The sequence below is a fragment of the Scomber scombrus genome, chromosome 22 (genome assembly GCF_963691925.1).
Source record: "Scomber scombrus chromosome 22, fScoSco1.1, whole genome shotgun sequence".
NCBI lineage: Eukaryota > Metazoa > Chordata > Actinopteri > Scombriformes > Scombridae > Scomber > Scomber scombrus.
In genome coordinates this window covers 9,925,856-9,953,812 of record NC_084991.1, presented here as the reverse complement: position 1 = coordinate 9,953,812, position 27,957 = coordinate 9,925,856, and the positions used below count along the sequence as shown (strand labels likewise).

At 41.2% G+C, this 27,957-nt stretch overlaps 1 protein-coding gene across 5 annotated transcripts in view; it reads left to right on the top strand.

Moving 5' to 3' along the window:
• The window catches only part of cald1a (caldesmon 1a), a 52,476-nt gene that overhangs the window by 20,193 nt on the left and 4,326 nt on the right, over positions 1 to 27,957 (top strand). Inside the window, exons 2-14 of one of the 5 annotated variants that reach the window (XR_009927844.1) lie at positions 4,199 to 4,284; positions 11,503 to 11,640; positions 13,379 to 13,826; positions 13,916 to 13,948; positions 15,813 to 15,907; positions 17,083 to 17,350; positions 19,895 to 20,032; positions 23,810 to 23,853; positions 24,019 to 24,097; positions 25,464 to 25,604; positions 25,758 to 25,853; positions 26,877 to 26,945; positions 27,272 to 27,323. Coding sequence is in view for 4 of the 5 variants with exons in the window: in XM_062443772.1 (XP_062299756.1) it covers positions 4,208 to 4,284; positions 11,503 to 11,640; positions 13,379 to 13,826; positions 13,916 to 13,948; positions 15,813 to 15,907; positions 17,083 to 17,350; positions 19,895 to 20,032; positions 23,810 to 23,853; positions 24,019 to 24,097; positions 25,464 to 25,604; positions 25,758 to 25,853; positions 26,877 to 26,945 (1,626 nt within the window). In the remaining variant the exon portion in view is untranslated. Of the gene's footprint in view, positions 1 to 3,341; positions 3,480 to 4,198; positions 4,285 to 11,502; positions 11,641 to 13,378; positions 13,827 to 13,915; positions 13,949 to 15,812; positions 15,908 to 17,082; positions 17,351 to 19,894; positions 20,033 to 23,809; positions 23,854 to 24,018; positions 24,098 to 25,463; positions 25,605 to 25,757; positions 25,854 to 26,876; positions 26,946 to 27,271; positions 27,324 to 27,957 lie in introns of those variants that run through there. The other 4 variants (XM_062443773.1, XM_062443774.1, XM_062443772.1 and 1 more) reach the window with 4 other exon arrangements.

Genomic DNA, 27,957 nt, shown 5'->3' with positions numbered 1-27,957 from the left:
ACAGCATTTGAAGAGAGGCAAATCTGTTGTTACAGTAAGAGCCTCAAATTTGTCAGTATGTGGAGGCAATTGCATTTTCTTCTGCTACAGCTTTTGAATAGAAGCCTTAAAATTTTAGTTGACTGGCTGACTGAATTTTGATAGTTGAGGTCAGCATATGTCAAAATACTGAAATCCTTCCACTTGGCAAAAGCTTTATTGAGGCCTTATCCTTCAATATACAGCCTATTCCATACTTTTGAATGATATTTGACATTCTTTTTTTATTATATGATTGGATATCATTTTGCAACAGTCAGAACATATTTCATTTTGTTCACTGTTATCTGGTCTCTGAAGGCAGTTACTAGATCTGAAAAAACAGAGGATGTGTGGCTAATAAAAGACTGGAAGTAGCTCATGAGTTCTGCCACTTACCTACCAACCGTGCCAGGGGGACAAAATGTCAGTCTGCATTGACACAAAGACGAGAAAGGCCGGGCTTTGTGCCAGTGCTTTTCACCTTTCAGAACACTGGAATGCCTCTATTCACCTGGACACCTGCACAGCTGTGACTCTGCAGATGCAAAGACGTATAACTCTGCCTCTCCTCTCCTTTCCTCTCCTCCAGTATATTCCTCTGGAGGCTGAGGAGAGTGGCAGTATCTGTATCATTTGCTTTTCTGTCCTGCTCTGTCAACACAACCGTAATAATAATGCACCATTCCTTCTTTTTAGGGTATATGGACAGATATGGCAAATGCAGACAGTGGTTTCTGTTAGCACCGTTTGAATTCTACTTGAATGGGAATCAATGGATGAAACCTAAAATGTAAATATATAAACCAGAAAAAATGTGCTGATCTCCCAACTTTTTATTTAGCACCGCCAGCAGGTGGCGCCAGTAAATTTCATTATCACTGAAATACCGAAACCTTTATAAGATAGTTCAAAACAGTTTTTGGTATAGACATTTATGGTTCCCAGGGGATGAATCATATTGACTTTGGTGAAAAGAGAACTCATGTCGCAACATGTTTGTTTCAGATGTGTACGAAGTTATGTTAGCAGTAAGGACTGGATACAATTTTTAACTATGATAAAGGCCATTTTCCAACTTGAAGCTACATGTGACTGTAGCAGCCTTGTAACCACCAGCTGTAACAAGTCCCCATTGTTCCATTATTTGCCATGCTCACAGCTGGCGAGCAAATAACTTACGCTAAGCTAGTTTTTACTTGTTTATCCTCTCATTAATTCCCTTTGTTCAACAACCAAAGCACGCAAAAGATCCAAAGGAGAAGTTGTTTTTAACTGGCATGTGAATGGGTAATTTGGAGGTTCTTTCAAGTCCCCTCTGTGGAAATCAGAGGTTAAATAGGAGCATTTTTTGCATAGCTCCATAACCATAATGTGGAGATTAATGTGTTTGTATAAAGGTTGCGATGGGATAGTTGCCGTGAGTATCACAGTAACAGATCTGACCAAAAAACTGCACTCTTCTCTTCTCACAGAATGGTAAGCCAGCGTTAAGAACATTTCACCAAAGCCAAAAATAGATGTGCTGCTAGCCCATACTTTTTCTCCAGCCCTACTCCCAGACTTTTTCTTGATCTACTTTGTGCCTCATTTGGCCGATAGGGGCCCATTGTTTTGGTGCTTTTAACTCAAGACTTCGTGAGAAGACAGAGGCATTATAAAGAGGTGTAATCCCAGTGGCTGTCAGGATAATATCAACTTGGCTTTTAAGGCTTTTTAAGAGGCTGGCACTTAGACACTGGATCCTGTGCCAGGGTCTGGCAGTCTTGACAGGTAGTAATTTGACTGGTAAATGTGTCATTATAGCCATTGTAGAAGGTTGAGGCAGACAGAGAAAGAGAAAGGGGGGGAGGAGAGGAAAAAGAGAGACGGGTTAAGAAGGGAGGGTGCAACAGATGGATGCAGGTATAAGAGTTAAATGGACAGATGCAGCAAAGGATAGAAGAAGAAATTTTACAGTCAAAAAGCTGAACTTCAGAAAGTCAGAAAGTCTGAAAATGTCACAAACTTGTGACTCTGGGTGTGCAACTTCATGGAATGCTGTTTTTCTCTCGTTCTGCCTCTGTTAGCTTTTGCAAAGTGTGGGTGGTCCCTTCAGTGATATACACAACAGTACACATTGCTACATCTTACCAAGGGCCTTTTACTACAAGCCACATGCTTCCTCTTGTGCCTCACGTCTGACGTTCCCCCATGCAGAGGCTCCATTCACTGAACAGAGCAATTCATACATCATATACCAGCTTTAAACTTTATCTCCTGTAGGTTTATTATTCATGTTAAGTCTTGCATAAACTATCCACTCTGTAATCATTTTGTTGACAGACCACATTTTATACCTACTTTCACTGAAGTGATCATTTTGTAAAAGTAAATGACACGTTTTTCAAAATGATCTATAACCCGCTTTTGTACAAAGTGTTTAATTGAACACCAAATGAAAACATAGTTCTCACTGCCGCATAAATCATGCATTATTTGCAACAATAACTCCAAATTTATATGCTGCCGTGCTTGCATTACTAATAACTTTGTCTCCCTTGGCGTCGCTGGTTCTAGGAAGTATGTGATTAGACTGGTTATGTTTGGAGGCCTTGTCGGTTTTAGTTATTGCTCTCATTTCGTCTTAATTACGGTCGTCTGAATAGCCCCACATGCAAGTGCACCCCCTAACCCCCTTCTCCCGCCCCTCCTGTTTCACAAATGACACAAACTGTGCATCCAAACACACGGGGAGTGAATACTTGTGGTGTTTAAAATATCTCTCCCTCCTCACAGTGTAATAGCTAGGAGCCAAGACTGTGTTTACTGTACAGGCACATAGGGAGGAGGAGACTGGGTGAGAAGATGCAGTGGGGTGGGGTGGACTTGGGGGACTGTGTTTGTATATCCTTGTCCACGTGTGTTTATGCTTATAAGTGGGCATCTGTGTGCTCATTAGTATGCTTATCAGTGTGGGTGCATGCGTGTAAATGCACATCCTGTAACGCTTCACATACATTCTTGTGTGCATACATATGTTCCTCCTTGATTCCTTCTTTATGGGACTGCAGAGAGAAGAAAAAAGCTAGCAGAAAACATGCTTATAGCACACAGGAAGTGGGGACTCAAGAGCCGAGTCATGTCCGAGAAGAGAGTTTAGCCAAGTTCTGATATCTCACAGGAAAACAACGCAGGAAAAGTTAGTAGTAGAGATAGGGAGAAAAAGAGAGACGGGACAGAGGAGGGAGGGAGGGGAGGAGTGGGGGGTAAAACAACAGGGAAAGAAGGAAGGAGGTCACTGAGGGATGGAGGGAGGGACAACTCGCAGGGAGGGGAAGGAGCAGGCATTTGCCTTTTCTGTCAGCTGTGGCCGGACTGTGGGAGACTATTACCAGACGTTGCATTGTATCTCTCCTTTGTATTGGTATTGTGAGACTCTGATATGGTGTGAAGGAAAAGACATTGAAGGCTAATTCAAGGTATGACAGCCACAGTCCCTCCTTTGCTTCTCCTCTTTGTCTGCACATATTACTTGTTGCTTTTCAATTCCATCTTGTACCAAAATAGAATTGGCACTATTGGATACACACTATAGTATTTAAATGTGATGTTCTGTCAAATCAGGAGCGGTCATGCCACTTTATCTTTTTCACTCAGTTGCTTAGTTAGTGCATGTTTGCTCTGCTCCAGTGTACAGTAGATGTTGGTGGTGGTTTAGCGGGGATCGTAGATGTATGATGGGAGGCTCAGCAGCTCCTGGGTGGTCTCAGTCCTCACAGCACAGCCAGTCACGTACCCTAACGGGGTATTTTTAGTGAGAATGCCCTTAACTGATTGAGTGAACATCCTGTGGTGGCTTGTCCTTCCTCTCTTTCTATCCTTTCCTTTCTTTTCTTTCATTTTCTGCCTAGAGAGTTTGTTGGCCTAGATTGTAGCCACACTGTTTGTCACCTTACTGAGGCTTATAAACACAATAATGTGACAACACATACCTGGTCAGTAGGGTGTGTAAAAGGATGGATTGTACTTATTTGGTATTTTGAAAAAATACCAAACATCTGAACATGAGCTCTTTTGTTTGACAGTTGAGCAAGTATTTTGCCCCCTTTGGACACTGTAATGACTCAATGTTTACTGTTTAGTCCTTCCAGAAATTGAGTTAATTACCATGTTTGTGTTTGGTGATGTCATCCTTAAGGGCACAACCATGGAGGAAATGGACTTTGAGAGGCGCCGGGAGCTGAGGAGGCAGAAGAGGGAGGAGATGCGCCTGGAGGCCGAACGGTAAGACCCATCTAGTTGTCTTTTTGTGACACCTGCAGATTGGTGCTACAGGATTTCCTAACTGCTTCATTTGTAGTTGCAGCCACAGTTTACATTGCTGTCATTTCCGTAAGATCTTACTACTTAGCTTGTGTGAAGAATTCCTTGGCTGAGGGAGCAGCCTGTGTTGTGTAATGAAGCTCTAGTTGTCAATGCACAGCACACCTCCTCTGATGTTCATGCCAAGTTGGAACCGGAGGGAGCCAGCGCTGCTTTAATAGCACAGGACCTTTTTTCCGGGTCTTTAAAAACATTGCTCAGCAAATATTGGCTGCCCGACCCAGGACTCAAAGAAAAAAGGTTGATAAGCAATCAGATAAGCAATGTGATGACCTTTAAGTGGGAATTTTCAATCATGGTCTCCCTCCCTTTTTTCCAATTTTCTCTCCTGGATAACGTAGCCATGTGAACTCCCCTTGACTCAATGGAAGAAATTGATTAAACTGAAGTTCATTCCAACCAATTGATTGAGTGGTGACACGCCAAGTGCAGTAATCACAAATAGTAAAAAGGGGTTTTTATTGTGAGAACTTGATACATGGTGTGCCAAGGCTTTTTATAGGGCCTTTTCACAAAAGTCTCTTCATCTGTGCTGCAGCTCTTCTTCCAATTAAGGATGAGGTTGATGTGGATGCAGATACTGGACAAGGTCACTTGCCTGTTTGATGTATCCCTGAGAAGTGTTTTATTAGAGCCAGTTACTCCATTTGTGGTGAAAAACAAGCTGACACTGCCGAATACATAGATGTTTTTCTGTGATAATTCTTTTTTATGACACAAAGAATACGTGAGTCACATTTACCTTATTGATGAACAAAGCCTTTTTGCTCAAGGCAGAATAGCATTTGTATCCAGGAACATGGAGGGCACACTATCCACTATACTGTAGTAGATTCTCACAGTAATAAAATTCAGGGGAAAGTCAGTCATCCAGACATTGAAAACCCTTGTGAAAATAATTTCTGCAAGGGTATTCTATGGAAACTCACTGTTTTCTTACAAACTGAACTCACTGATAGCTAAGAATTTAAAGGGTGTAGTGTAGGGGGCCCACCAATGTTCACCAACTAATCTTTATTTTTTTAAATGTATCTGTCTGCTGTCAGCAAACAGTGGCCTAGTGCAGGTGGAAATTAGGTTGATTTTGCAATCCAGAAAACCAAAACAAAGTGCTTAAAGACACTAAAACGCTCCCAACTCTGATCTGTAGAGTCGGGTAATAATACTCTGTGGGTTTGTCATAAAGAGTGACCACTTTCACAGCATACAGATACAATTAAATGTGATTTGGTTACTTTATCAACAGTTTGTGTAACATAAGATAGATTTACAACATCATTTAATAGGAAATATTCTGTACATATTGCTTTAGTTACATTTTCTTCCTGTTGCTGTTATAGTGATGCAGTATTCTCCTTTTTGGCCCCTTTTAGTTTTTACCTCTTTTAGTCTTCCATGTCCCATTTTCCTCAGATGCTCTCTAACTAGCTGATTGAATTGAAGGTTAATGTGTTTTTTCAGTTTTGCTGAATAAAACCCCCATAAACCCGTCACTGCTAGAATTATTTATGCAGTTTTGCAGTGTTTATGTTACACGGAGACGATGGAATTTGGCAGAAAATACAGACTAAGGAGAGCTGACATAGAGGGCAAAGTGGAGATGAAGACTGAAAGAGAAATGGAGCGAGAGTGAAAAAAAAAGAGTCAGGGCGGCAAGCGCCTTCGACATTTACATTTTCAGCTCGGCAGGAGTTTGTTCATAACTGTTTATTTGGTCCGAGCAGCAATCATTTCAGCTGGCAGGCGACATGCCACTCCTGTTATTGATAAAAGATTGCATCGCTACATTGTTTCCATCTCTGCCAATATATTGAAACAATCAATATTTACATGCCCCTCTTGGTTGGACTAATCAAAACCACATGTTGTCTCGTTGGCCTGCTTCCATTCAACCATCACTGAGCACGCTGTGAGAAGACGGGGAACGCAGGGAGAGTTTGGGGCCATATAATAACGGCTGTAGAAATGCCAAATTCCTGGCTATTATAAGTGTTTACTGGCCAGGTCTCAGAGCTGTTACCTACATGCTGGGACAGTGAGATAGTGTGTGTGTATGTGTTTGTGTGCGAGTTTGATATATGTGTCTCATGCTGGGACCTGTGTGTGCTATGTATGTGCATGCCAGTGTGTGCATGTGTGCAGTTAGGATGAGTGCATGCGTGCAGTTAACCATCAGGGTGCTCACTTTACTGTGAGTGCGTGTATGTGTTTGGATCAGCATCAGGTGATGAAGGTTTGACAAGCTCCATTCACTTTTCTGATCTACAACCGAGTGCGAATGTGTGTAATTGTGTTGGTGTGTGTGTGCGTGTGCGTGTGTGTGTGTGTGTGTGTGTGTGTGTGTGTGTGTGTGTGTGTGTGTGTTTGTGGAGAACAGCCAAGCCTCCCCTGTTCTGTCTTACATCAGCCTCAGTTATAGATGTAAGAAAATGATTGTTGACATAGAGGTGCACCATGGGCTTCGATTGACTTGTAGCTCTGTTCTGCTGAGGTTTCTCACACTCACTCATGCTCTTCATCAATGCTGGAGTGTATTTATGTTCATCCACACACACACACACACACACACACACACACACACACACACACACACACACACACAAACACACACACACAGTCACTCACACTGGAATGTCTCAACGACTTTTTTTCCCCATTCTTCCCAAAAAGAGAGCACATGGATGTGGAATTTCCCCAGTCGATTCAGTGACCAAAGGGTATCTGCCACAGCTAAAAATAATCTTCTTTTATAACAGTATGCATAGTTTACAACAAAACAGTTGCTACTCCCTGCGAAATGCTGCTACAGCTCTTCATCAGTTCATTGAGTAGGTATTCTGCATGAACACAATGGTGAGTCATTATGTCATATAGCTCATACTGAACAAAACTTATTAAGGCAACGTTGAATATAAAGCCGCCCATTGTTAATTTTAGAAAAAAACAGGTTTCTTTGGTTTCCTTTTTAGGAAGCGTTTGGTTTTTATTTCCATCATCTGTCTCTATCTCATGCCACTTCTCTTCCTCCTTCTCCTTTTTCTTGTCATACTCCATTTATACTCTTGGACCTCCCCTTGTCCAGCATCATCTTCCCTAATCCTTCTTTTCTGCCTCCTCCCTCTCCTTCATCTCCTCCTTCTTCTCTTCTCTTGCCTCCTCCATCTTAACCTCTGCATGCCTTGTCCTTCTTCTTCCACCTTCAGTTTTAACCCTTTGCTCCTCTTATCCTTTTCCTTCTCTCACTTTTATTCCTTCTCCCCCTATACCTTCCTCCCTCTCACCTCCCCGCTCACTTCTTCCTTTTGATCCTGCTCTTCCGCTTTAGCCTTCAACCCCTCGTTCTCCTCATCCCTCTCTTCTGACTCCTCCTCCTCTCCTCTCTCTCTCTCTCCTCATCCTCTTTCCTTCTTTACATCTGTGTCCGCTTGAGAGACCAGGAAGGCCCGAGGAAATAACACCCATCCTCCGTGAATGAGCCATGCCAAACATCCCCGCCCCGGGTGAATGGACCGTTCTAAACATGACCCAGTGCTGCATCGTAAACCTTAGTTCTGACAGGAAGAGGGAGAAACGGAGAGATAGAGAGGGAGAGGCAGCCACGTATGTCAGTTATGCGCTCTCCACATCAACTTGGATAGCACTTATGCTATTGTTACTTGTTGCTTACTGTCCACAAAAAAAGTGCAGAATTTGGTTTTTATGTTCTGTATTCGTGCTATGCTGCTGCTTCATCTGTGAGTAAGAATAAATGCAAGCTCGGGGAATTCTATCATGGCTAACATGGTGTATTCTTGGAGCCGGCCCAGCAGAGCAAAGGGTGGGGAAGAGAGACAGACGGGGTACGTTGTGGTTCTTTGGGCCGGCAGTAGGAAGGGAAATAGTCCACAGAGGCCAGCGTGGGAATGGGTCAGCATTTCTGACAGCGTAAGCCCCCACCCTCTTTCCCTCCTATCCCTCTCCATCTCTTCCTTCGCTCCTCTCTCCTCCCCTCTGTTCACAGCAGCTTTTTCTTTTTCGATTTTCTCTCTCCCGCTCTCTCTCTCTCTCTCTCCTTTACTCGTCCTCCTCTGTCCCCCTCTTACCGAGGAGGGGTGAAGAAGTCTTTTCTCATGGGCTTCTCCCAAATTGTTTTCACTGACATTTCTGAGATATTTTGCTGTAGAGAAAATATTTAGACATATTACTCCCTAATAGGGTTGCTGATGGCCATGTTTTGTGTGCCTGTGCTGTCGATGAAGACAATCGCTTTGTGAAATACAGAATCCTTCAGTGTGTGAATTTCTTTTAAGCAATTTATACACGTGTTTAAGAGAGCTTATTATTCCATTTCCAGATGCATAATAGCTGCCACATGGAAATCACATTTTGGTTTTTAAAGTTATATCTTTACATGTTACGTTACTTGGACACCCAAGGAAAGAGCATCTGTTGTATAGTATACACTGATAGACACACTGCAGCTTATAACTGCAGTTACACATCATTCTGGGAAGGAAAGGGTGTCGTCTATGATCAAATCTGCAGATTACTCCTTTTTCCATTATCGTGCACACCCTTTCCTTTCTCGTTTTTCATTTCTCACTTCTCCTCTTTACTCTCGCTCTCAATTTCACTTGCTCTTTCTCCCCCCCCTCCCCACCTTCCTTTCCACCACTCCCCATATTTCTGTGTCAGTATGCTGATAGAGTTTGGGGCCTAGGTAAGGAAAGGGATATTAAATCAGGGCTTTGGTTGTGTGTGTGTGACTCTAGCCAAGGTTGTGATTGACAGGAATGCTAATTCAGCTTTTAGGAGTTTGTTCTTCTCTCCTACTGAGGAATCTTTAACCCTGACAATGTCATCGTCACCACCACCAAGGACCCTTTTGTTCCATTTTTAGATGTTGTCATTTTCTCTTTCTCATGACATTTGGCGCTGTTTCTGGGACAACACAGTCCTCTGGGAGTTAAGGCAGTCATTTAGCAACTTTTTTTAGTTCACAGAAACAACATCATCACTTTGGTATTTAAATTAAGGGTTAATGTACTTTCTGCTGCTGTGGGACTCAATTGAATTTGATGGAATATGAATGAAATTGAAAAAAAGGCTATATGAGGAGGAGAAATGTATTTCTTCAAGACTTAAAGTTCCATCTGGATTAGACTAATTTTGCTGAATTATCTGGACTAAGCACACACACATGCACACATGTGAAGCATTGCCTGACGTCACCGATGACACCGTCCCCTAGGTCAAGCTTGGGCGTTAACAGATTCATCTGTTCTGTTATGACAACATTCTTCATTTGAGAGAAATAAATGGGAGGTGGGAGGTGGGGGAACAGCGGAGGGGAAGGAAAGGATGAGGGAAACTGTTGTTCACAAGCTGTAAAACCTCATATAAACCACACATGTTGCAATTAACATGCAATAGCATGCTTCGCTGGCTGACCTCAAAGGCTGTACTGATGTTAGGTAGCTAGGCATGTGGTTAGAGGTGGGAGTGTAAAGGTCAGTCGGGGCAACACAGATCAAGCATGGAGCTGAGTTCATAGATGTCAGGTGGCCAGAAACACAGCAGCTCGGGAAATTATTTGTTTCGTTAGAAGAAAAGGAAAATTTCAGTCTTGCGCCGTATTGGACATTTTGTGATGGTAACTGTATTCTTATATCTAATAATGTAATGTTTTTCACTGTCAAGAGTAGTGTTATATTTTGGGTGTAACCTCTTTCCTTCAAACTGTCTACCTCTAACCTTCCTCTATTTCTCAGAATGACTTTGGACCAGCACCAGAGAAAGGCTTCAACTTGTTGCTTTCAATCAAATTTAAGCACATAAATACAGTAGCCAACTGAATTATAAACAATGGAGTTGTGTTGCATTCAGCCACACCCACCATTTAAACCACTGCATTTAATAAAGACGTCCATAATCTCACTGTATGTCTGCTTTGGATTTTGCTCTATTAAAGTAGCTGGAGTTTGTAGATCCCAACCTTTTTGATAATATTTGTGTTATTGTCAGAGCAAGACAGTGAGACTAGAGGCAGTTCCTTAATTCTGAGTGTCTACTATATAGATACAGTTATTCAATTTCTTTCCCAGAGTTAGATTAAAAGATAGATAACATTTTAATGTTTGCATCTTAGATTGACTGGCACTGAGTTATTTCAGCACTAAGACTGGAAGTAGGGGGGGTAAAAGGTTTTTTAAAAAATGCATACTAGCACCTCAGAATATTTACTAATACACTTCTTTTTGTCAAACCATATATAAAGTGTTAAATTATGAGCTTTAGAAGTATTGCAGGCAGATTTTGTTAGCTTTGGATAGAGCCAGGCTAGCTGTTTCACTCTGTTTCTAGTGTGTATGCTAAGCTAAGCTAACCTAAGCTAACCATCTCTTGGCTGTGACTTAATTTTTTACAGTTCAAACGGGAGTTATCATGAGGTATCAATCTTCTCATCTAACTCCCCACAAGAAAGCAAATGAGCGTATTACTCAAAATGAAAAGGTATTCCTTTGAACTTGGGTGTATGAGTGTATCAGCAAAAATGTGACTTTCCAGATCTAAGTTAATGTGGTATTAAATTCCCCATAGAAATATAAACTTTTAAGACAAGTGGTGGTTTTGCAGAGCACAATTACACTGACACACACACACACACACACAGACACACACACACACACACACACACACACACACACACACACACACACACACACACACACACACACCTCTCCAGTTTGTTTTATTTCAACATTGACCAGACCAATACAATGTGTGGGCCAGAAGCAGTGTTTTTCTGACTCTCTTATCCTCAGCCAAGCCATGTCTCTAGACTGAGTTTTTATCAGCTCGTGAAAACTGCAGCCGCGATAAGAAGTATTGGTTGTTGCACAGCTGACAGGTCAGCTTAATAGGAGAAAAAGAGAACAAAAAAACACTCCAGACAAATCCATCAGGTTTGGTCACTGTGATGATTACAGTCCAGTGTTAAAAGATTTTGAAGTTTCTAACTGTGGAGCTAAATGTAGGACAGGAAGCAGGAGGTATGAGATGAAGGGTTGGACGTTGTCTCTTTTGTCTGTTCATTCTCTCTTTCTTTTCTTTTTCTTTTTCTTTTTTTTGTTCCCTCAGGTTGGCGAAGAATGACGACGATGAGGAGGAGGCGGCCCGCGAGAGGAGGCGCAGGGCACGCCAGGAGAGGATGAAGAGCAGGGAAGGCGAAGAGACTAGCAGCCAGCCAGACAGTCTGGTCATGACCAACAGCCACAGGTGACACACACACACACACACACACACACACACAAGCTCTGTCTGTGATAAATACTGTATGTAGTCAGCAGACGACTTCAGACTGCTTCACTTCCAAGTTTTGGTCCAGCTGAGGAAGCAAAAGAGCAACAGGAAAAAGAGAGAACTGTCATCCTGCCCAGTCATACAGGTTGTGCCTCATCAATAAACAATGTGAGTCCCTTTTCTTTGTGAAAAAAAATCTCAGACAAAGAATAGAGCTACATTTTTAAACAACCTCTGCTGTATAAAATGTATTGTAGAGTTGGGGATTATTTAAAGCCTTTTCCGGGGTTTAAAAAAAAAAAAAAGAAGGCAGCTATTCCTTCCTATAAACAAATGATAGCTCAAAATCAAAGCAGATTTTGTATTAAAGGACAGTTTGAAACCTTTAAAGGCGATTTATCATGCACATTTACAGGTCTATATTTTATTCTGGTATTGTAATGGTATACTGCATACACACATATTGCAAACGAAACATGCAGATCATTCGAAAGCCCTAGCTTATGACTTGAGGAAGCATTTTTACACATTAACCTCAAGTTTTGGACCTTTGACCATGTTTAGCATAAACAGCCAACATTATAACATTATAAAAATAATATGAAGACAAAAAGATAAATAATTTAGCCTACATAATATCTTAATAATAGATGCAATACCTAAATGCCACTTCCTAACCATTCCAAGCTGTCAGTTTGACAACCAACCCATGATCTCATACCTATCCATCAGAGACGACTGCCACAGAAGCAAAGCAGCGAAAAATGTCATCTCTATGCAGTTTAACTCTGTGAGATCAATCAGTTTTGGCTGCGGTGGAAGTGGTGGGACGCTCTGACATCCAGCAGCACAGACGTTGCTTTGTGGTCATGAATGTTTCCTCTCTATGAGCTCAGAGATACATCCTGGGCCCGGTCGAACAACAAGGGGATTGTGCGGGAGGATGCTGAGACGGGACCCAACGCTCACTGGCTATTGTCGATTGTGTAGATGCAATGATAATGTTTGCCAGACGGTTAGGTCAGAATAGTTTGAGTCACGCTGAGGTAAATGGCAGATAGTCAGTGGACTGGAAGAGATACCATAAAATGTGTTGTTTTTTTCCTTGTGGTGGCTGCTATCTGAAGGAGTGTATACAAAAAACAGCAATTCAGTCAAGGGTACGAATTTATTTTCTAGACCTTGATTCCAACAGATTTTTTTTCTGATTTGCTGTTTATTTCAAGTCCTGACCAATAGTTTATTTTAAAACATTTCTGTGGTGAGGACCTGTCAATACAGCCAAATGTCAGCGTTACTCCACATACTGGCTAAAGAGCAGACAAGGATGTGGCAGCCGCTCTCGCTAAACTTTGATTTCCTGTCACAGTGTATCATTTTTGCAACCCAGACTCTTTTTAGCATCTTTTTTTTGTAGCAGTAAAAAAAAGTCAACTATAAAAAAATGTAAAAAACCTAAATTGAGCATATTTTACTCACTCATTCAAACCTGGAAGCTGCTTAAAAGGAACACAGATCTAAATAACTAGGGAACAGTTAGGCGTTACATGCCTTGCTAAAGGGCATATCATTGCTAACAGGAGATAATATTATGCATTCACTTTTCTTGCCCACATTCTCTGAGCAGTTTTTGGCCTGCTACTCTGCCCTCAAGGTTTCCTCCTCCTTATTAAAAAAGACCTCACAGTGAAACGTCTGTCCTCTCTCCTCCTAGTGTCACAGAGACTGTGTCTGTGAGCAGCTCTTACGGAGGAGGCGGCGGTGACGACGAGGAACAAGCCCTGCTGGAGCGCATGGCCAAACGCGAGGAGAGAAGGCAGAGACGCATGAAGGAGGCGCTGGATAGACAGAACCAGCTGGACTCCGGTGAGACGGAGGGCAATAACGACAGCGTGGCCACTGAGGAAAACAATGCAGAGGAGGAGCGGCCCTCCTCCTGGCGCAAGGGCCGTTACCGCGACAATGAAGAAGAAGAAGAGGAGAAGGCGATGACGTACAGCTCAAGGAGAGAGGAGAAGGAGCGAGAGGAGCCAAGAGAGGAAGAGGAAGCTGCTCCTGAGGGTGGAGAGGAGGAAGCTCATGAAGGAGTAGATGAGGAGGAGGAGGAGCAGAAAGTGGAGGTTGTGGAGGAAAAACCAAGAAGGTCTTACTACAGAGACCAGGTGAGTCATCTGTTTATTCATGTACTTTTGTTTTCAAAAGTTTACTTTGGTAACTGAAAGTCCCTTCAAATGTAATCATGTTTCAACAGGAATCAACTGAAGAGCCTAGTATGCAAAACAAGGTATGGTCAATGATTTACTGATTTGTGATCCTTCAGTTGATCACTGATCCCTCTTTCAAAGAACTGCTATAATCCCTTTTCATAGGAGTTTGCTGAAGAGGAATCACATTCAGTAGTCAGTGAGGGTTCAAATCAGGCCAAGGCAACAAATTCAGTGGCTGAGGAGGATGCAGTAGCATCAGAGGAGGCTGAAGAGGTACCTGAGGATGATTATGTAGATAACACATCAGAAAACATGCCAATGATACTGAGAAATGACAATGAAGTGGACAAAGAGGTATCTGAGATACTGCACTCAGAGGATAATGAGGTATTATTATATGTGGTAAGGATTTCTGTAGAGGTGTGATGCATAGCACAGAAAATCATTCTGGGTAATTTCAGTGTCTTTTAAGAGATATGTAAAAAATACTCATAAGACTAAACCACACAAACTTCTCTTAATAAGGCTATCTTGTTGACTTAGTGATTAACGTCGGAGCCAGACGCTGAAATTATCCAGATACCTCGTGTCGTCACAGTGTGGTTTACGCCGCTGCAAACTGGCGGTAACTGAGCCAACATTTTATGAGGTGTGGTTGCAGCCAACGCGGTCAGATTTTCAATAAGGTCAATGCTTTGCTCCACAGAGTGGTCACAGTGTTATTTTGCATGTCTTCCACCTCAGCTATGAGAGCAGCAACACTTCACATTACACTGACTCCGCTCTGAAAAACTTGCTGTAGCAGAGAAACGTAATGTAATTGTTTTTAAAACAAGTGTCTCCACTACAGGGCATAGTGCAAAGACATCTTTATACACCACCAGTCAAGAGTTTTGGACCATGCTAAATTATTATTTTGGGCCCATTACAAAAGTAAAAAACAGGAATAATCACAGTGTCTAAGTCGGCTGGAATTGTTTGTGATCTTTTTATTAAATTGGAAATGCAAAATGTGATAGTAAAGTTTTTAAGGGCCTCATAACAATTTGTCATCCAACCCATTAACCCTGCCTCCAAAAAACAATTTCTGAAACTTCGATTACACAAACTAACTACACTTTCAGTCTCCATTTTGTAGTCAGTCTGGGTTTGACCTTCGGTAAAGTAAACAGCAGTGCTCAAAGACGCTTCTTGGTACTTGGCACCTTTCCTGTTAAGTTTAAGACATCCCTCGTGTCCCTGCTAAATCTCTGAGACAGATGGACCAAATACCAAAGTGTTTATCATAAAGTGCAGATTAATCTGCAAGTTCTAAAGAGACTCCTAATTAGTGCTTTATTAGAGGCAGCTGTGCAGGAAAGCTTCACCAAATGAGCCAATAACGCTGTATGTTAAAATTCACAGACAGTTTGAGACAGCATTAACAGCGACAAGTGCATGTTCTGTGCTACAGGTTCATAATTGATGGTCTTTGAATACTTGACTGGCAGTGTACATATTGGGCTTACACACATCATAATTATAAGTTATAAAACTTAAATTATGTTTTTGATGAGGGATAACAGTGAGAGGTGGAGAATCTACAGCTGGAGACACTCCCAGCGTGATCACATGTTAGATAATCCTCTGCCACCAGTAATTTTGGAGTGGACGCGGTGTTATGTGATGTTCTGTGTTATTTTATTTTGGGGTGTGCTCGCTCTCTCTCTCTCTCTCTCTCTCTCTCTCTCTCTCTCTCTCTCTCTCTCTCTCTCTCTCTCTCTCTCTCTCTCTCTCTCTCTCTCTCTCTCTCTCTCTCTTTCTCTCTCTCTCTCTCTCCCTCTCTCTCTGGTGTGTGTAACGATCCTGTGATGTCACATGATAGTCCCCCCGCCCATTCATCCTACCCACCAACCAAAAGCATCTTTGTTTGCTCACTGTCCCTGTGGTGTGTGGCTGCAGGTGAACGAGAGAGGCGAGGAGCAGAGGAAGCAGAACGGAGGGCTGCATGAGGAGGCGGCTCCCAACCAGCACAGGAAACCTGAGAGGACACTCAGGTACACAGACACACACCAAGTCACCTCTTATGTATTATTAAAGAAACTTGGTTTTCCCCAAAACAACGTTCTTATGATTTACAATTTGGTGTCAATGGAGAATCATAATTATCACCTGAATGTAATTATTCAATACAGTATTTCTAAAATATTAACAATACAAATACTGTCTTTCATGTCATCCTACTTCCTACTTACCTTCTTCCCTTCACAAGAATTACATGACATCACAGACATCTACCATGATTAAATTGGCATGATGCTTAGATAATTGTAGCTAATTTAATAGTGATAGATGACCTACATCATCATTATTTCCCAGTTGCCCAAATATTGCCAGTAAAAATAATGTTGGAGAAATGGTGATATTGATGTATAAAGCTAAAGACAATCCATTAAATATTGGACAATTGAATGCAGTATGTTCATATATTAGTACCTGCTTATGTCTGTTGAAAAGTACTGCAGTATCTTTTATTTTTTATATTCTTAATACAACGGCTCACTGAGAAGCTCAGGGTACCTACTAACTAAAGATCAGAAACTAAATCTAAACACAGATAAAACACATACATGTAGAGCTTTAAAAGGATATTGTTCATGTACTGTAATTATTGAATGATGCAGGCCAGTCTACTGTGTTTGCATATGCTGAACAGGGGCAGTTAAATCAAAGAGCAATTTATTGACGTTGTAGTCAGACATTTATTGTTTGTCATTCAGGCAGCTGTAAAAGTGTGAAAGTGTTGCCAGAGGCATTTGCAAATTAATGGAAATGCATACCTGAATCAGATTCTCAAGCTGTTTGTGTTGCTTTTTATGCTTTCTGTATAAAAGCTGTTGTGTGTTTTTTAACTTGGGTCACCTAAAGTTAGTTCCCAGCCTGAACCACTGGCCTGAAACTTTAGATGTGCTGTAACATTATCTTTGTGAAGGTGACTGTTGGTGTTTGCATCTGCAGATGTGCTTTTGTGTGTCTTTGTTTATTTGCTTACCCATGAAAGAGAGAAACTGTTCAAGTGTGTTTTTAAATATTCAGATGGTATCAAATGTCAAAGTGTTAGCCTGTATGTCAACTAGTTTTACGTCCGACTTTAGCAGTTTTTGTTTCTAGAGGTGACCTACATTTGTAGTGTATGTGTGCGCTCTGACCCGCATTTGTGTGTCTGTACCAGTCGCGGCAGTGTACGTTCCCCTGAGGTGTCTGCGGGTGACGACCAGGACGACGCAGCCCGCCTGGAGGCAGAGCGCAAGCTGGAGGAGCTGAAGCGTCGCCGCGACGACGCAGAGAGCGAAGAGTTCGAGAGAATGAGGCAGAAGCAGCAAGAGGCCGAAGTCGAGCTGGAGGAGCTGAAGAAGAAGAGGGAGGAGAGAAAGAAGGTGTTGGATGAGGAGGAGAGGCAGAAGAAACAGGAGGAGGCAGAAAGGAAAGCCAGAGAGGAGGTAAGGAATAGGAAGGAAGAGTGATGTTTTGGTCATATCTTTTTAGATGCTGTTTAATCACTTCTTCTCTGTCTGTCTATGTTTCTATTCTGCCTTTTATCCAATTCCTTTTTGAATTCTCCTCATTTTTTATATAAAAAATATAATGATACTGCTCATTTTATTGCTTTTCAAAAGAGTATAAAACAGTTTTTGGACACATTGGGAGGAAACGGCATCTAGACTTCAGGCCTCTGGGTGGGCGGTTCTCATGGCAGCAACTGGTAGACATTAAAGAGCCATTGCTAGTAGACGTGCAGTCAATTTCTGTGGTGCACTACTGACTCGATATGACTAGATGCCATAAACCTGTATAAACTACACATGTTGATACAAGATGGGATTTTTAGCCTTTTTCAACAAGCATGTGTACCGTTAGCATTTGAACATCTTTTCCCTTCAGCATTCCACTACCCCATTATAAACTAGTTAACCTAGTTTTATAGATAGCACTGATTCACTCTTAACAGCTGGCACTTTGAAAGTATACTTGGCAGGTGATTGGGTGACGCATTTGTCTATCACTGTCTGACTTTGTGATTTGCAACACTGAATGTTTCAGACACAAGCGCATAACTTGAAGCCTGACAAGATGGATTCTCGCATGACGTTGTGATTTCGCAAATTCAGCTGCCTCGCAATTTATAGTTATTTCAACACCTGCTAAATCATTGGACGCTTCAGCACAGACAGAACTGTGTTTGACCTACATTATAAAAAGCACAGGGTCTAGTTAGTGTCTCTAGTTAGCTGTCTCTGTTTCATGAGTCCAGATATGGTGACACGCAGGCAGGTTCATGGAGTAACATAAAGTCTGTGGGCTGAGCGGCATAGTCAGTGGGCCTCAGAACCCAGATGTAAACCTGGAAGCTCATGCGCCAGGTAAGCAGTTTTCATTTGATTGACTATGCACCATCTTTGACTCCAGTATCCAGTTCCTATAATACATCTCTGGTTGAGTTGCTGTTAGAACTGAAGTGATGTAACTAATTATTTTAGCTCCTTCCCACACAGATACGGCACCAATCTAATTACAGTACTGACAGTTTCAGTCGATACCAGAACTTAACTCCCCTGTGAGAACATTTATGTAAAATGTGCAATCACAGCAGAAAAATTAATGAAACTTTTCAAAACGTTCTTCTATGGAAACACACTTCTCGCTTCTTCTCATTTGTCTTTAAATTTTACAACCCGCCTCCGCTATCGTTGTTTTTCACACCACCGCCTTCACGTTGATTTAGCCTTTACACCTGTGTGAGGTGAAGCTCATGCATCACACTCATACTAGCACCGCCGTGACGTTATCTCGCCATACTTCACTGTTATCATGACTTAACCTATTTGGGTCCCCACTCATAACTCACATATGTCATTCCTCTTTCCTCCTCTTATAACGCCTCATCCGTATGTATCTCAAACATGATAACCTCCTTCTTCCTATGTGCTCAAATCCATGCTCAACTGCGTAGTGTCGTTCATTTTCTCTCTCGGGCACTCACTCCGAGGCCCCCGCATTCTCACTATTATCCTGACTGGTTGTCTTTGTTGATCTTGGCTGTGAATGTGGCGGCCCGTCTCTTGCTATCTGCCGCTGTTCTTGTCCTCTTGTGTGATGTTAATGAGGCTTTTTGGTTTGTAATTAAAAGATGGCCCTGAGTTACAGAGAGACTAATTAACCAAGACAAGGCTGCTGGAGAGGGCTGATATACTGCCAAGTGCCAGTCCTCTTCTGAATACAGTACAAATGGTTCATACACTAATTGTAAAAAAAATAATAAAAAAAACGTTGATAGCCTGCCTGTCTCAAGCTTTTCAAAATGGCTTTTTTTTCCTGAGGCAGGCTATTACTGTAAATAAGAATTTGCTCAGAGTAATTGAATTTGTTCCTGACCTGCTTCATTGGATAAAGTAAGTAACTCAATTAGAAAGTGGCACATATCTATTGTTTGGGTCGACTGCATCCCTGATTGTTGGTTGTCTGTCATGTCGGTATCTAGGGGCTGTGTTACCCAATCCCCATGTAGCAGGTGATCCGTGCACACATATTAAATAACATTTTTAGACATTTATATCCACAGAAAAGATACTTCTTAAGTGTTATTAGGTTAATGAACATAAAGGTAGAAATAAAAATGTGGATTACTTACATTTATTCACGTTGGGTTGTATATATTTGTAAAACTGGATTACATTTGGGCATATTAGTTTGGGATTGGAAAATCAATTTATGAACACTATATTACTCACAATCGTCATACACATTTATAAATGTATAATTAATAAAAAATAATAATACATTTGTGGACAATGAAACATGCACATTTGTCACCAGTACAAAGCCCCTTACAAAAATCGGGCATTGCTAAATAGGCAAAGAACAAAACGCCACCTTCATATGTTCCAATTAAAATTTAAATAAACAAATATATAACTGATGAGTATTACTACTGAATTCCTTTCTGATTTGCTGAATTGATTCAACACATCTGTCTCTCTCAATAGGAGGAGAAGAGGAAGATGAAAGAGGAGATTGAGAGGAGGAGAGCGGAGGCAGCTGAGAAGAGACAGAAGGTGGAGGACAATCTGGATGGGGAGGGCCAACCCTTCAAGTGTGTCAGCCCTCGTGGATCCTCTCTGAAGGTCAGGCTGCCACAGTTAACCTCTCACCTCTGCCCTGCATCCAACTACAAAGCGTCAATCCTGCTTTATTTTCCAATTGACTATGCGCCAATGTCCCACCTCTTACTTACTGCTGCTACTTCTGTCAAGCTGTCTGCTGTCACCCAGCACATATACAGGCTATATAATAATGAATGTAGGATTTACAACCTGACATTCATTTATTTGAAACATATCTGATTATACTGGCTGAAATGACTGTCGCTGGCAGATTTGACCAGCTTTCTTATGTTTCTTGGTGAAAATTGTGTAAAAGAGGTGGCTACATACAGTACCGTATATAATAGTAGTTAGCCAGAATTATTATGAGGAAAAACTGTTGCTTTATTCTCACGTAACACCGTTTGGCTGCTTATTCTTACATACTTCTGTTCTTTTAAAACAGTTTCAATGTCACAAGAGAAAAGGCCAACCAATGTTTTTGCTTAACGTAACGTTAGCCTGAGGTAACGTTAGCTTGGGTTGCTCCATAGCTAATCCAGTCCCTACCCAGTGGGGAAATACTTCACAGCAGACATGCTTATCGTAAATGGGGCTTTTTTAAAGATAACTGCAACCCCACAAATCAATGTAGTGAGCTTGTTTGTTGGTTTTGGGAAGGCTACAAGAAAACACAGGACCTCCCAAATACTTAAGATGGCAAGTATTGCTCTTACTACAACCCCTTGCGCAACAATTCAGCGTGTGGACAAATCAAATGCTTGACAGGCCTGCTGTGCTAAGTTATGACTAGACATCCATTGCTCGGTTGAGGGGTTTAGCAAATCAGCCATTTCTATAAAAACACATATAACTATTAATTACTTAAAACAACTGTAACTGTCAAACACGTTGGCTGTGTCGTATAATTCTGCCTGTATTTACATCCTGTTCAGCCCGGTCGTCAGCATAATGGAACAGAATAGTTCTCCATAACTTGCAAATCCCACTCATCCGGCAGTGCAGCAAAGCTCAAGTTAAACATTCAAAATATTTGGAGAGATTAAGTGCCAGATGACCTGCATCTGCCCCTCTCACCTCTTTTAGCTCTCTGACTGAGATGAGGCAGTTTTCATAAGTGGAAAAGAGCCTAGATGAACCGGGAGAGGAATGTGGAAAAAGTCCATTGCTGGCAATTTTTTTTCTGTCACACACTTCACGTTTCGCTTTTTAATTCTGCTGACATGCTAACCTGCATATCAATCGCCTGTTCTTTTGAACGCAAGAAAGAACAACTCGAATCAGACCAGTGCATGCCCCTCCTTGCCTTTATCCAAAGATAAATGTCTGTCACGGCGAAGGAACGTTTAATTAACTCAAATGTGAATTCATGTTTCAAGTGTTGCCAAAAGCCAACTCCCACAAACTGAAAATCGAGGGGATTTCAGCCAGTGGAGAAAATCTAATTAGTGACAGTTAGCAGTAATATCCATCTGGCCTGTCCCGGTGAGACTCCAGACTCGAGGCTTTGCTCTAATGGTGTGTGAGCTCTGATCGTATTAGAATCTATGGTTCTTTGTTTGTTTGTGGTCAGTTTTGTAAATAATGTTGTTCTCCAACCCGCTGGGCCCGCTCCATACAAAGCTTTACTTTGTCATCATGTTCACCGTAGGTACAGATGTGTGTGTGTGTGTGTGTGTGTGTGTGTGTGTGTGTGTGTGTGTGTGTGTGTGTGTGTGTATTTGTGTGTGGTATAGCTCATATGCAGCACCCTAAATTGTGTATGACTTGTTGGTTTGCTGTGTTTGTTTTTCAGGTTTATGTGAAACTGTATTACCATGTCATAATACAGTTGGATTGTGTGCTGTATGCCCCAATGTTTTTATTTTATTTTATTTTTTTCATTACAGTCTACATGAAACAGAAGACCTTTTTTTCTGCTCCTGAGACACTTGCATATATACAAAAAAAACCAAAACAGCATAAAGCTCTTACAAACCATCTATAATCTACAAGGCTGAACATTTTAACTTTGAGATAGCAGAGCATGCACAACTTGACATGTTATCTCCATTTAACATTTATATGGCTAATATGTTAGCAAACAGTTGCTTATTTTGACATCCAGCAGATATGGGGCAATATCACCGTCCCTTTGGAGTTGTGTTTCAGGCTAACTTGGCAAACCTAGACTCAATATTCAGTCTCCATTTTGCTCTGTTTTTGGTCTTCACCAAATTCTGAGGTATATATCTGGCTCATTAGCTGCTAAAGTGGAGTCCAGCAGCTATTGGCTAACTTAGTCAGCTGCTTGGTGCTCAGCAAGTAGTTCACAGTTGGTGAATCAGAGCTTCTTTTTTTTCCCTGCTGTGTCTAGAAACAGAAAAATTGTGGGTTGTAAAACCAAAACAATGAGATCCTAAAATACCCTGAAGAGCCGAGGGTTAGTGCAGAGTTAGGCCATAACTCTCTGTGGGTTTGTCAGTACTGTGAGACCTACACACAATACACCTAGTCATATGGTCTATTGTTAACATAAAGATACTGATTAAATGTAGCTTTAAAAAGTTTAATGGGTATATTGGATGTCATTATGGTCCAATAAATGAAAAGAATAGGGACTCATATCATACAATATGTTGCTAGTGCCAAAGATAAACTATTTTCCTGGTCCATTTATGTGCTGAGTAAAGTTCATACATAAGTTCATCTTTGAAACCTGTCCAAAGTCTACTGTAGATTTTAAAATTGCATGTGTGCAACAGTATTGAAAACATACATTATTTTCTTTATTGCTTTCGTCATTACCCCACGTCTTCCATATTGTCGCTCCGTTACACTGAAACACAGAAATAGAGCTCGCTATCAGCAGTCGCCTCCCAGTGGGACACACAGTCCCAGTAGCTGGTCAACATGTTATCAGCAGTAAACCAGCATAACCCCGCTCCATAACCTAGATAACGTATAGTGTTCTCTGCAAGAGAAGGACAGAGGGACAGAATGAAGGACAGGCTGCAGGGATGCAGGAAAGCGATTAGGGTTAACAGGATTACTGTAACTGCATTCGGATGGCTTCAGCTCTTTAAAACGCGTCTGAGAATGGGGAATTTCCTGTCGGGGAGTATTTTGGGAACTCCCACATTCGGTAGCAGCCGATCGCAAGGTTTTTTGTTTTTTTTCCACAGAGGAAGGGGGAGAGAACTTTTTCTGCTGTTTCTTCTTTTGTCTGTTTAAAGAGGTTTTTTTGCGAGCGTCTAAGGAACACATGCATTGCCCCCTTTAGCCTTTTTTGCCGTATATCATAAACAATCCTCTGAGATTCCCACAGTCCAAAGGCAGAGATAGGAAAAAGTTTGCTGTGTGTTTTTTCTGTGTGTGTGCGTGTGTCCATGTCTCTCAGAGCATTTTGCACTCAATGGGAACAATCAGTTAAAATGTGCATTGCTGGTCAAGAGAATCTAACTTATTGGAAATATGAAGAGGTCCATTACAAAATGCTGAAATGTCATGTGAACAAAAGTCAATATAGTCTACTGCTCCTACCAGAAAGTTAAGTGCATAATGTTATTTTTGTTATCGAGAGTCTAAGGAACTGTAGTTACTTAGAACAGACTCATGTGTGTTAAATTACTGACTTTTGCGTATAGAACATTTTATAATAAAATTCTTCATACAAGCAATAGATAAGTGATAAACACAGAAATGTAGTGGCTGCTGGGTTAAGGGAATTTTTGTGTGTGGCAGTGAAGTACAGTATGTATTTGCAGAACATAATTGCAATATTTAATAATCTAGAGCTGTTGTGACCTTTCTTTACAGATTGGAGAGAGGGCAGAGTTCCTGAACAAGTCAGCGCAGAAAAGGTAAAAAAAACCCAAAAAACATTATTAACATAACATAAACATAAATTTAAACATATAAGATAATTTTTTTGCAAGTGTCTATTAAGAGCAAATGGTATATAATATTTAAAGTTGTCCCATTTCTCATTCCAGTATATGTATTGTTAACTATTTGCGTTTGTCCAGCAGCACAGTGAAGATGTCTCATTCTCCACTGGTGTCCAAGATAGACAACAGGCTGGAGCAGTACACCTCAGCTGCTCAGGTTAGTATTGCCCTGACTGTAATAATGCAAAAAATATGTCGAATTATTAAATTATTGAAAAAAGGAAGCAAAGTTTGTCGCTAATTTTTATTTACATGCAATTCAAAACATTCAGCCTATCTATCAAAAATATTACATGACATCTTTTGGTAACAAAATGTCATGTCATGGACAAAACATTAGATGTACTTCTTTTCAAATTATATATTTATGGAAAATACATGTCAGACATAATTTATTATTCCAAGCAGAACATTTTTATGTCCTAAAACAAAGCTTTTCAAAGTTGGAGGCGGGCCTCCCCAGGGGGGACTCCAAACAGTTTCAGGCGAGGCTCAGAGAATGGACGTGAAAAAATATCACACTATTACATTAGTTATCAAAAGGAGATCACATAGAATAGCCAAAATATGTGTGATCTGGTTAAAGAAATAGTTCAGAGACGCAGTAGTTTTTTTAGGAATTTTACTTTTTCCCCTCTTTCCCAGACTAAGAAATAAATAAATGGCTTCAGACAGACCTTCTTTATGTATTTGTGGTAATCTGAAGTATGTCAGACTGCACTAGCAAGCCATCTTGGCTCAATTGCTGAGTGTCTGTGGGATCTATGGGATCCTATGGGAACATAATCACGATCCCATAGGCATCCAGAAATTGAATGAAACTAAGCAAGTAAACTAAGGGGTGGAGCACCTTTTTCCAAGTTTTGTCTAAGGGGAGGCCCACAGTCTCAGACTTTGTCTCAGACCCCTGTCCTTAGGGATCTTTAAATACTTCAAATGTAAATAGCCAACTAAGACTTTGTGCATCCATGTTTTTAAAGTCAGTCTAGATAATGGGACTAAAGGGCACCGTGAATAGAACATCACCAAGCAAGTAATGTAAAGGACATTTTAAAATGAGATTTGGGCTAAACAGCTGAAACAAAACTTTAGAAACCCGCGTTCAGTGGCATATAGTACTGCCAAAAATATGTTTCCTTGTGGGTTTTGCTGTTCAGACATGATTAAAGAAGTCTGATTCCAGTCTTGATGTGGTAAAATCTGATTTGTGCTGCCAATCTGATCCTAAAAGCATCCATCCTGTGTCCCTTGCCTAGCCTGGGAACAGAAAAGCAGTCAGAATCAGCAGGTCATGTGGCTGATTCCCTTTTTTAGTGGTCATATTCCACTGTTGATTTGAACACCCAAAGCAACACAGTAATATTTCTCAATGCGCTTTGAGGACATATCAAAGACACCAAAGAAATTTGTCACTGTTATTATTGGGGGTTTTTTTAAATACAAAAAAAACATATGTATATCTGAGCTTGGATCCAAACAGCCATGCCTGTTACTAGATTAAACCCACCACTTTGTTTCTGCAGAGGGAGAACAAGGAATCTCGATCCCCTCGCTCCGGAGCGGTGGATCTGCCCATGGTCACCGACAGCATAAGAAACATCAAGAGCATGTGGGAGAAAGGCAACGTGTTCACCTCGCCTGGGGGTGGCGGGAGCGCATTCAAGGTAAAAGAGGAGGTGTGAGAAAGCTGATTAAACTCTGTCAGCAGAGAAAGAGAGCGAAAGAGAGGGGAAAGAGCCCAATTCACTGGCACTTCCTGCTCAGCCCGGTTGCCGATGATGACTAAGCTTAACTGACCTTTGACCTTGTCCAAACAGGAAGCAGCTGTGATAAAGACAGGCGTGGCAGGCCGCATCAACGACTGGCTGAATAAAACCCCGGAGAGCGGCAAAACGTCAGGAGGAAGGCCATCGGTAGGTCATCTCCGTAGCAACCCCTGTCGCTGCTGTTAGGAAGTACAGTACATACAGTGCAGCCCAGAGCCAGAATTTAATTGGATTAGATCCTATAAAGAGATGATGCATCATTATCAACATTTTTTCTTTATATCTCAGGATCTACACATCTACTGTGTCTACTTGCAGTTGGAGCAAAGACAGAATCATTTCCAAATGATGCAGTAGCTGTCCTTTTGCATGTTGGTAACATGTTATCTTTCTGGCACCACCTGGTGGCCACTAGTAAAAATCACTTGCTTGCTACAGTCCACTTACATCTGTTAAAATATCTGGGGACCATGCATGTGGTTATTTTTGACTTGGCAACAGTTTGGTAAACAAGTGTCTTTTTAGTGTTTTATCATGAGCTTATCGTTAGCTTTGCTAGTAAACAGAGAGCAATACCTTTTATACAATATATGTCTCCATCCCAGCGTATCATACCTTTCTTAAATCCTGCCCATATTTCGCCCAAAACAATATTTATATTAAGGCTTTTCCAGCCTGCAAGATTCTGGATTGTGCCCAAATGGGTAACACATAGCAGGAGAGACTGAGCGTATGAAAGGAAACTTTGAATACAAATATTTCCAGAGTGAGAGTCCAACAAGTGAAATCAATTTCCTTCAAAGTTCAAAACCTGGACATCTCTCGCTATAAAATGTTGGTATTTCCAGTGTTACGATATCAATAAATCTGTCTGAATTTCACTTTGCATTGTGATGGAGTGTCTTGAAAGAGGATCGCCTCAGACTCTGGCTCATAGTGAGTGAGATATATTCCACTCTCGCTAGACAAGCACCTCTCTGCTTGATAGTGTCTGTCAACCTTTGCTCTCACTCTTCAAACTCTCTGTCCTCCTCTGTCTTTCTTTCCCTCTACATCTCAGGTACTCTGCCATCGCTGCATCTCAAGGATTATTTTCAAATCAACCCACAATCGCTGAGCACAGCTGATATGATGCTTTGTCTTCTCTCATTTTTTGCCTCTCTCCAACAGGATCTGAAGCCTGTTGACGTCACCAACAAGAGGAGTCTATGGGAAAACAAAGGCGCCTCTCCAACCAAGGTAGCTATTATTAATTTCAAACCGTCCACCGTCATCATGCAGAAAGATTTGTGGGGTGATCAGACCACCAGATTTACCCACCGGGGAAAATCCAAGTGAGCATTATACATCCTGGAGTATCTCCAGATGAAGTTTTAACGATGCCAAATTGCTTTGTGGTCTTGGAAGGCTTTCTGGTGGTTTTTCATGGCTTCCCAGTTGTTGTCAATCAAGAGACTGTTTTGTAAAAGAGATGGTGTAGGAATATTAAACTAATCTCACGATATTTTGACCCTGGTGTAGGCAAGATTGGAAGTAACATATTTGTGTTTGTTTTTGTTTTAAAGAACTCACATAGCTAGTTGACCTCACCGTTAAATCTGGAATAAGCCTGGAGAGGTAAAAGAGTAATTGTTCCACGTTTCTTCAAAGCTCTTATCACTAAATGACCTCACACTCTGCTGTCACACCATCGACTTTTTTGCTGTGTTGTTGGCAAAGCTGCACTCTTTTCTGCTGTGGTTGGACACAACTGCGTATTTTATCACAATGATAGTAGATATCTAAGAATTTCAGCCCAAATTTATATTATTATATTATTTATGATTTCACCCTGTCATTGAATAACATTTAAGAGGATGTAAATATCTGCATTTAAAATGTACATTTTGACCAATAAACAACAAGTGCTTTCCGAAAAATGCACATAAGGCAAATTGGAATGAATCTCGTTACTTGTAAAGCATGTATGTTTTTAGCTGTAAAATAAAAGGAACAAAGTGCACATATCAACCAAACCAGATTGAAGCCAATTTTAAAGAAGGATTACAGTGTTTACACCCATAAGTTGTTAAAGCCGACTCAACAAAAATCCAGAAGATTACAGTTCAGTATAAATTCTGTGTCGTAAAAAACGTTAATAGCGTGCCTTTTGTCCAACTGCGGGCTGAATGCTTTTCACAAATGGCTGTATCACATCACCGCTCCTTCTTCTGACTCGCTTTGGACACAACAACCACAATCACTGTTCTCA